The sequence below is a fragment of the Scleropages formosus genome, chromosome 1 (genome assembly GCF_900964775.1).
Source record: "Scleropages formosus chromosome 1, fSclFor1.1, whole genome shotgun sequence".
NCBI lineage: Eukaryota > Metazoa > Chordata > Actinopteri > Osteoglossiformes > Osteoglossidae > Scleropages > Scleropages formosus.
Genome location: NC_041806.1, coordinates 47,490,407 through 47,501,139, shown reverse-complemented (window position 1 = coordinate 47,501,139; position 10,733 = coordinate 47,490,407). Strand labels below are relative to the sequence as shown.

At 43.8% G+C, this 10,733-nt stretch overlaps 1 protein-coding gene across 2 annotated transcripts in view; it reads left to right on the top strand.

The window, feature by feature from the left end:
• Positions 1-4,436: 4,436 nt before the first annotated feature.
• itpkb (inositol-trisphosphate 3-kinase B) overlaps positions 4,437-10,733 on the top strand; it is a 33,786-nt gene continuing 27,489 nt past the window's right edge. Inside the window, exons 1-3 of one of the 2 annotated variants that reach the window (XM_018742369.2) lie at positions 4,437-5,065; positions 6,974-6,977; positions 9,064-10,297. In XM_018742369.2, the coding sequence (XP_018597885.2) occupies positions 9,266-10,297 (1,032 nt within the window). In that variant the 5' untranslated portion in view covers positions 4,437-5,065; positions 6,974-6,977; positions 9,064-9,265. The remainder of the gene's footprint in view (positions 5,066-6,973; positions 6,978-9,063; positions 10,298-10,733) is intronic. The other variant, XM_018742370.2, reaches the window with a different exon arrangement.

Here is a 10,733-nt window from a genome sequence, read left to right as displayed (position 1 = left end):
GTACATATCTAAATGCTCGACTGTAGTGAAAAAAGTACAGAATGTTATCTGTATAAATCTGACCATTGTGGCGCGCGCTCCGGTTTTGGATAGGGCGAAGAAGAACGCACGGGCAGCGTTTGTTTTAAACAGCTATTAAAACACTGGCACACGGGGAAATAATTCTCTGGGTTTGAAGACGCTGTTTCTTCAAGGATCTGCGTTTCTGAAGGGAAACCTGAGGTGTCTCAGACCAACCCACTTAGCGCCCCCAAAAATACAGTCACTCCAGTAGTGTCCCCATGAATCGCCCTGGTGGTTGTTATCGCTATTACTTTTTACCCACAATTCAACTATTTACAATAAACAAATCTTCCCGCCCAAATGCACTGTAACGCGGGTCGTTACAATATATAGCTTTCAGGTGTACCTCAAATAAGCATTATTATTATTATTACTACTACTACGACGACGACGGACTACTCAATAATAATACGTCTTTTTATTATAAAAGAAATCCTGCAACTCTTTTTTTTTTTTAATTTATGTTAACTGCTAAAACTACTTACTTCAAACTCAACGGCATGATGACTAAGACTATTACTAAGAGGGTCTGCTAAGTGAGATTTAGTTGACGATGACGCAAATACAGTACATACTTCCTGAAACAATACATTGTTTTTGCGCTAACGCATCGATCGTCTTCGTTTGCGCAATAGCAGCAGTTCGCAGAACTCTGCAGGCCCACGTCTTCGCACTGGATGTTTTCTTTCCCCCCTCTTTTAATCACTCACACACACGCTGGCTGAAGCCGCTTGTCTCGAGAGTGGTCGCGGCGTGCCGAAGCCTAACGCGGCAGCACGGGGCTGGAGGGGGAGGGGACACACCCAGGACAGGGCGCCACTGCATCGCAAGGCACCCCCAGCGGGACTCCAACTCCAGGCCCGCTAAAGAGGAGGACACGGCCAAACCCACTGCGCCACCGCGCCCCCCGTATTTTTAAGTCTGTATATTTATTTCTTAAGTCCCCACCGTTGTGCACACAAGTGTGTGCGTTGAACGTGACGTCACGTGGAATTTCTAATAGAGTTTATGACGACATCGAGTTTGGTTCTCAGAAAAGGTGGTGCGGTCTGTGCTGCCACCTGTCGAGTTCATTTCCGTGTGTAGAAGGAGTTTGTTTTCAGTTCTCCATTTTCTAGACTAAGGGGTTCGAATTGGCACTTTAAAACCACAACAAGCAAGCACAGCAAAAAAGAAATAATAAAATATTTATTTATTTAATTATTTAATGAATAAAGTACAGAATCTTTGGCGCAGTGGGTTGGATCGGGTCCTGCTCTCCGGTGGGTCTGGGGTTCGAGTCCCACTTGGGGTGCCTTGCGACAGACTGGTTTCCCGTCCTGGGTGTGTCCCCTCCCCCTCCAGCCTTACACCCTGTGTTGCCGGGTTAGGCTCCGGTTCCCCGCGACCCCGTATGGGATAAGCGGTTTAGAAAATGTGTGTGTGTGTGTGTGTAATAAAATAATAATTTTAAACAAAGACGCCGTATCATAATATTATTATTGTTGTTATGTACACACTGGTTATTTGTTATCTGTAGGTATTTTTTCTATTTACATACTTGCTATTTGTTATTAATATTGATATTTACACACTGGCTATTTGTTATCTGCGGCCTATTTGTTTTAAACATTACATTTTTGATAAGTTTTATTACTCATCAGAGGTTATCCTTGACAGTGCTTTGCTTTATGAATACTATGTTTATTGTATGCACACGACGAAAAGAAAAAGAAGTAAAATAAAAAGGAATCCCAATGACGCCGTATCATTATTATTATTGATATTTACACTCTGGCTATTTGTTATATGCGGCCCATTTGTTTTCATTTGTTTAAATATTAAATTTTTGCTAAGTTTTATTACTCATCAGAGGTTATCCTTAAGTCACTTTCCTTTATGAATACTATGTTTTATTGTATGCACACGCTGTGAGCCCCCCCAACCCCCGACCCCCCTCTACGCACCTTCCGGTGACGTATTGTTTACGACTCATTCACTGCGCAACAATTAATCGACACAGTTACAGTACTAATGAAGTCTCTCAGAGTCTTGTATTACCGCTGAAGACCTGCAGGTGGCGCATGTGGCACATCCTTTGTGACAAGGATACGTGTTCCTGGAGGGGGGGGGGCAGTTAAGTATGCGCTTTACTATCAATAACGCTATTTATAAGGCACTTACTATAATAAATATTGACACCACTTTCCCTGAAGTGAGGTCTGTTCTGGGAAATCGCCTTGCAAAAAAATACGCTTCATTATGCGTACATTTGTTTATATATAAGAAAGAAACTACTGTATTTTCCCACGTTTGTTTTAACTGGTTTTGTTCCCTGAATGAGGTTGTTGATTTGATTCAAAAATCGGCTCGAGAGCTTGAATATTCATAATTTTTATTTTCAGTTTCGTCAAGAAGAACTTGCAGTAAGGAACTATTCATGATGATGTCATTCTGAGAGTCTGAAGATCACACAAACACATGCAGAGTGACTCACACCTTACTGGCCTTTTCAAAGGAAGGTGTAACAGTCCAATAGACCAAATAGTGACATTGTGATCCCCTCACATTTCCTCACAGACTGTTGGCACACCGCACTCAATTGCCGCCGGGTTTATTTAAAATACCCTCTTCGTCAGGCGTATTTGGTCCCGTGCCTGGGTGTACCAAACAGGCCCGAAATGAATAAATTTAAGTGTGATACAGGATTAACATGTTACACATACTGCATGCATTTATATGTAGAGCCGTCACATGTTCCGAATGAAAATAACTTGCACTCTCTGAAAAACTGCAGTTTGTACATGTATTCCGCAAGGTGTGTAGGTAACTGTATATAAACATTTAAGTAGAATATTTATAAAAACACCTTAAGCCTGAGAGACAGGGAGAAATGTGGGTTTTATGATGTAGGTGTGTTCCTTACTGTAAAATACATTCGAACCCTTCACCTTTTGTAGTCCACCTACATTCTATTACAACACAATAATGTAAGATGGTTATTCATTTAGAATGTCTGAAAGGTGATGAGTGGGCTTTGCAGAAATAAACCTTTCATGTCAATATTAAGATATCTGTTATTAACAAAGGGGTGTCGGGGCAGTGCGCATGTTTTCAGTCTGCTCGCAATTATGGGCCATGGAAAATTAATTTTCATACTACCTATCAGGCAGCAAGTCTCATTCAAATCAGAAAGGCCACCAGCCTTTGTATTTTCCATCCACAGTTTAGTCTGCCAGATGACACACTTCCTTGTATTTTATTGCCTCTTCATTGGTTTTTGCCACAAGAAAGAAATTAATCAAATTATTTGGTAAACTTTGGTAATAGGGTACACAACCTAATGTCAATAAAATACTAGTGAGTAGACATTTTCAGTTAACAGTGTACACATTATCTATTATTGAAAAACTATTTTTATAACACCCATATTCATGTATATACATCACCCATTTTTTGTAAGTAGTGTTTTTAATTTGACTTCAAAGCAAAAATGCATAAAAATAATATAATAGAACTTTGAGGTCTGTAAGTGGAAAAAATATGATACCAATTTGATTTATTAGGTTTTATTATAGCATGTAACTGCTTGGTACATGCTGGACTTTGTACAGACAAGTCACTTACATATGAACTACATTATATTTATTTTTCTGTCAAATTTTGTGACACATGTCCTTAGAAGGATGTTTTTGCTCTTTTAATACTCCTGAAAATAGGTGAGGCCACAGTATAGTTGTTTAATTTTCATTATGCTACTTAAACATTATTTTATATGTTTCACAGCTTTCCGTTATATGTTCTAGAGAAATTGCAAATTATAATATGCATTTTGAATAAACCACTATTGCATTATGGCGTACACATCAGACTTCGCAGAGAATTGCCCTGCCCCAGTGCCAGAGGGCTGAATTGGTGTCAGAGGTGGAACTGGCACCAGAATATGGTAATACCTGGTACAGTGTAGGCAAGTGTGTGAAATACCCAGCTTTCAGTGGCTGTCCGTTAATTTATTGTCAGGGGTGGGATATAGGGCGCACAGGGTGTAAACTCTGCTGCAGTGCAGGTAAGTGTGTATATGACCAAACCCCCAGTGCTAGTGGGTTAAACTGGTGTGAAAAGCGCGAGAGGCACAGAAGATGGTAAAATCCTGAACAATGTAGGTAATACCCCAAGAGGACTGCAACACAGCTAAGACGGTACACTTTTATTCTGCACCATCACAGCAGATTGATTGAAACGCGCGTGCTTAAAATTACGCAGATCTATTCTTTTCAGTGCTTTTATGCCATTTCCTCGTGATTACATAATCTAACTGGTTTTTTATGCATGAAACGGTAATTATTATATTTGCGTCTTGGACTCCAGTGAGAGTGACTCGTCGAGTGGAACATTTTTGGGGAGGGGAAAAGGGGAAAGTTCAGCGCAAGTTCTCCGCGCCTTCACCTCCGAGTCTTTCAGCAGGGTCTGTAGGGAGACCTCTCTCCCTCTCCTCTCCCCTTCTCTCCCTCTCTCTTTCTTTATTCCTTTCTTTCTCTCCGTTTTTCCTCCTTTCCTTCGCGCGCCTCTTCCCTGCAACCCCGCTCTCGTTCTTTGCGACAAAAAGAAAGCGTCTCGTTCCGTTCGGTTGCGCTTCCTTCCTGTTTCGCGCGCATCACACAAGCGCACACTCTCTCTCTCACACACATACACACACACACACACACGCACGCGTACAGCTGGGTGTCGCTACGAAGGTGCGCGCGCTCGTGTGTGTCTCCGCGTGTTGGCGAGAAGGTCCGATCCCGGGAGCCACGACGCGGACGAGACGCCCCGCGCCGCGCACGGACTGGTCGCGCGCCTCCGCACCGCTCTTTCTCCGCAAACCGGGGACACGCGGCGCCTTTCGCACTTCCGCGCCGCGCGCACACTCACGATCCCGACACCTTGCTGCCCATGGGTACCCCGGCACCTTGGGGGGGCGGGGGCTGGATGAGGATCCTGCGATTTGTGATTTAACGGAAGATTCATATTTTATATCAAGGTAAGACGTTGGCGGCGAAGTGGTGTTAAGCGATCCGGGGAGATGATGATGATGATGATGATGATGGCTTGGACACTTAACTTTCAGGATGAAATTTGCAGACTTGCAGCAGCTGAGCCTGTGGTTTTGAGTTCCGCGAGGATGCTCAGAGTGACTCTGCCAAGTTTTGGCTGCATTCTGAAATGTACTTGCTTCGTACATCGTGTCCTTATGTAACTTATGGGACCAAAGTTCCAATAATAAAATGGGATTTTAAATAATAACAGAAACTGGGATAGTGTGAAAAATTAAGCGGTGTCAGAGAAGGTGCAATGTGAAGGGGATACAATGACTGAGGAAAGGGAGATAAAAAAATATAATAAAAAGCATAAAAAGGGATACATGTATATGATGTAAGAAAAGAGATACAATCAATGAATGTTCGAAAAAGGGATGCCATTGTAGAAAAGGAGATACAATGTTCGAAAGGGATACCATGTCTCATTAAAACTCACCGCTTGGTGGATCTCTCTTCTTTTATGATACTAGTACTTATTTATTATCGTTTATTGCCACCGTAGATATAATCTTCCTGTTGTTAGGATTAGACTCTTCTTAGGTAAAGAAAAGCCAGCAAACAAAGAAAAATAGTATTGTTTGCCTTAACGTAGCCAGATATAAAACAGCTAAAATGATCAGGAATTTGTATCCAGGTTTGTGAATACATGTGTTACTGATAAAGATTTTAATTGATCAAAGAAGGGTCGGCTGTTTAAAAACCTGAATTCACCGAGCACATTCGGAATAAAATGCACATATGCATTCTGTATTATTCATACAAATATTACATTTTAGGTATTTATAGTAAAGTGTTCAAAAATAACCTGTTTAGGTGGGCAAAGTACAGAGGTGTGCTCTCTGAATAACTTCGTTACAGCAGAACAATTTAAATATCAGATACTTCACAAAGAAAGGAATTTAGTATATGTAATATTTTCCTTTATACTTGTCATCTGCAGTACTATATCTCTTGCCAAAGACTAACTAATGGCTGTTTTTTTTTTTGCGCTTGGAGAAACTAAGTTCTTGCAAGCTGTCGTGCAGCTCCTCACGGATTAATTATCACCCTGCTTTCCAAGTCTGTGTGCTTCCTCGCTCTAAAACTTGTCCTTATAGTGCACACTCAAGGCTTGCGAGGATCAAATGGAACAGGCACATTCTTGTGACTGCATGCCTTAGTGAAGCACTTTCTGGTTCACAGGGACATTGATATGTTTTGGAGCCACTAATACAGTGTTGCGAGGGAAATTTAGTACAGCGCTGAACATGGAACACATAACTAACACTTATAAATCAGCCATATTATCATACTGAAGAGATACTTTTGCACGATTTGTAGGGCAGGAGAGAGTCAGCAGAGAGTTCCATCATGTATCAGACTTGTAAAAAATAATGATTGGTAACAGATTCAGTTCTAGTTCCATAGTCTGCTTCATTAACATTAATTGGGGAAAAAAAAATTCTGTGTTTTGTTTTATAACATTCTGAGCGTTAGAGATGTGTGTCTGCTGCAGCAATATGTGGTGCTGTAATCAATATATCGCAATATGAGGACTCAGCCTGTGCTGCTTTGCTCACTATCTGCAGCTGTCCGCAATGTGTACCATGAAAAATTGTGTTAAAAAAAGATAATAATGATGAAAGCAAAGCCATTCAAAGTTTCTTGAAGGATCTAAATTATAAGGTACAGTGCGGAAATTGTGAAACGTGGTTTTTGAAGTAAATCTGATCCAAGGTGTATGCTTTGGGAATGACACAGAAGAGTCCAGTGTTGAACCTCCAGACGTTCATGTTCATTGTGCTGCTGCCCACTGGACGTTAGTGGCTGCAGTTAAAATATCATGGAGTTGTACTCTTTGCAAGGTGCAGCAAGGTTTGAAACGACTCTTGCCTGTCCGGTGTCAAAACTGCAGGCCCATGTCTGGTTCCTAGCACCTGGAGCATCAGTTGAAATGAGAAGGTCTTTGAAGTTCACTCACGCGGCTGTCATGCATGCTGCAAAGCAAGTGTGCCCTTCGGGTGGTTTGTGGAACAGCTGCAGGTTGGTGGGCACCACGGAAGAGTACAACCGACCAGCATTTGACTTTATCTGTCCAAGGTGGGTAGGCATGCAGATAGGTGAAGGGTTAGACCGTAGACCCAAAAAGTGTTCTCATTATTAATTAGATGGGCACTGGTGTTGGATGTAAGCACTCAGACATCCAGAGCATCCCAGTGACCCACCCAAGGAAGCCAACTCAGCAGGATGGCCAGTAATGATAGACGGTTCATTGCCAACTCTCTTGATCTAAGTACTACTTCTAGAGTCTCTTGAAAAATAGAGAACAGTTCAGCCATAATTCTTTTATTTGGAGGCAGAAAAGATAATTGCTGGACACTATCCCTTGCCCTGTTGTTACTGTTCCAAGTTGTTCCAAGATACCTTTGTTTCGTGAAGTGATTTTTCCTCCTGCAATGCATGGCATTGAATTTTATCATGACCTCCAGGGTGTCTTCTTCTTAGGTTGTTTAGAGTTTATACTTTTAACCAACCCCTGGACTTTTTTCAGATCAAGCTTTATTTTTATATTCTGATTCAATACTTTGTATCAACATAAAAATGTTCAAGTTCTCATTTAATTGGGAAGCTTTACCCCCAGAGTGATAGTCATCTCTCTTTGGGTGATATATTTAGAATTCTGGTATGTGAATCTGCTGTGTTTTCACAAAGCCAAGACGGTGTTGTAAATGATCCTTACTCTGTCTTTGACATGGACATAAAAGGTTGCATTTGCTTTTTTTGAGAAATGTGTTTTTAGTCTGTTTTTTAAACGGACCATTTTTTTCTGGGGGAGATTGTCTTCTTCGTTAAGGAATAGTTTTATAGCGTCTCCATAAGACATGTACCCTACAAACAGCAGGGCCATTCCACAATGAGAGCCCTGTAAAGCGGAGATTAAGAGAGTCCACCCGGCGTGTAAAGAGTCTGAGTTTGTGAAACAAGGTATACATTCCCATAGCTGGAGAAGTGAGCACGACCATATGAAGTATAATGGGGAGCCAGTTGGATGGGAGGTAATGTAATGACTAAGGACAGGGACTTGACAGGAGAAAGCTGAAGGGGCCCTGGTGGAGTGTCCTTCAAGTGAGACATTTTGACCTGATTTGCTCCAGGAAGAAATGTAACTGCAAAGGGAATAGAAAGGAAGGCACATTGGATCAGAGTGTCAGCCGAGCAACTAAATAATATAGTCGAGGGGCAGCTGGTACCATAATGGTTAGCGCTGTCGCCTTACTTGCTAAGGAGCTGGGTTTGAATCCCCGATCCTGCTGTAGTATCCTTGATCAAGGTGCTTATCCAGAATTGCTACAGCAAAAATTACTCAGCTTTATAAAAGGATAAATCATTTTCAGTTACTTGGTGTGAAAACCTAACATTCTAAGTTGCTTTGGAGAAAGGCGCCAGGTAAATGAATAAATATTAATAACAGTAAGGTGTACCGGGGCCGTCCCCGGGCCCGTGTTTGTCTGAGGAGCCTTTCGGTCGAGTCGCTTTTGATCCTGAAACCAAAGTGAAGCAGTTTGTTTTTGGTCGTCTCCAGTTTCATAGCTCCATGCTGCTGCAGCACAACAGGACTTTGGGGATCAATGGAGGTTTTCTCCACGCATCTATTACTTAGTGAGGTTACATAAATCACCCGCGAGTACATTGGACACAGACAAAGCAAACACAGGAATGTAATGTTGACAATAATGTTTGGTGCAGTCTCTCAAAGGCTCCTTTGCCTTGAGAAAGAATGTAATCTGTGTTTGGGATTCATTGGGATGTGTTTGTGTTGCTAACCCTCAATGCCGCTGAAGCTGGAAATAAATCAGTGTGAAACATCTGGGGAGGAAACAATATCTACAGTGTAGCCTCTTTTACTAAATTGCCTCTCAAGCAGTCCAAGCTTTTACTGAGATTACTTCTCTTCCCACAGATACCTTTCTTGGAATACTGCCCTGAGGACACAAAACTTAATTTCTTCACAAGTCCCTCTTTGCGGTTCATCTCAGCCCTCGAGTTCCCTGTTTTGTCTTGCCTGCCTGTACCGCCCGAACTATGGCGGGGTCCCTAGACTGCAGGAGGAACCAGGACTAGGGCTAAATGGAAGCCCAAACAGAGAGTGACAGCCTGGCACCATGGCTGCATGCATTGTGAACAGCTTGATTGTGATGAGTGCCAACAATCTGAAAAGTGACAGCAGCCCGCGGCCCGCCAGGCCGGTGTTGCCCGTGCCTGACCGGAGCACCTACTGCCCCATCCTGGTGAGTCCTGGGAGCCTGAGCCCCGGCCCCTCCGGATCCGTGTTCACCTTCCCATCGGCACTGACCAGCCCAGGAAGCCCTAGGGCCCGCTCTCCATCACGGCCTCCGGCCTCTCTGGGGGTGAGTGTGGGCAGCCGGGTCCGTCGGCTTAGCGGGAGCCCCACCCACACAACACCAGGAGATGATGTCCAGCCTCCCAGCCCAGGCCTGTCTGCCTCACGCTGCTCCCCGCAGGTCCTGCAGATCCACAAGGAGCTGCAGAATGTGCAGGTTAACCAGAAGGTGGGCCTGTTTGAGGCCCAGATCTCCGACCAGAGAAGTCAGGTGCAGAATTCAGAAATCCAGCGCAGCCCACGGCTGCCCCGTCGGCCTGGCTCTACCTCTGAGTCAAGTGGTCTGACGCTGGAGGTTCATCGGCAGGCGTCCTCACCCCGGCTGCCGGACAGCTATCCCAACATCCCCCGGGAACTGCAGAATGGAAAGGGTGGCTCTGGGAATAGTGGAGGGGAGGACTGTAGTGGCAGTTCTACTATGGATCAGGGCCACGGGCGCATAAATGAAACACGGACCCAGGCGGATGGCTCGGCTGGCAGTGAGACCAGGGGGATGTCGGAGGTGGGAGTTGGCCTGTGTGGTGACTTGGGGGCAGAGCACGGGGGTTGCCCGGAGACATCAAACATCCCTGCTGTTATCGTCACCGACCATGGGGTAGAGGACTGCACTACTGCACAAGGCCCAGAGGCACAGCCCAGCCCTGGCTCTACCAGGGCCGCCCGGAAGCTCTCGTCTTCTTCCGCTTCCTCCACCGGGTTCTCCTCGTCCTGGGAGGAATCGGAGGATGACATCTCCAGCGACCCCGAACGTGGGGAACGGTCGTCGGCCTTCCTGCAGACGCAGCAGAAAGCCGTGAGTTCGCCGCTTGTTTGCTCCTTCTTCGCTCATCACACTCTCTGCTGCTTCTTTGTCTGTGATCCTGAGATGAAATTGATGGGCCCTTTTGTCCCCATGTAGCCACGTGAAAGGGGAATTTAAGGACTTGAACCATTAGGATGTAATATTTGTCCATATATACTAACAGTAATGATCAAAGTGCGTGACAAGATGCAGATGATCAGGTTCTGAGGGTATCAGTTGAAAAATAATGTATTCAAATAGTTAAATGTGCCTTTTATTTACAACCAGTCAAAGTTTCTGAAAATTAAAATGTACACCCATATATTTGTTAATATGAGCTCTATTTAGTTTTGATTCTTTGAAAATGCAGCACAAAAGATTGACCTTACTTAGGAGAACTAACTTGTTCTATAAAGCATGGAGATGATGCACAAATGCTGCAGATATG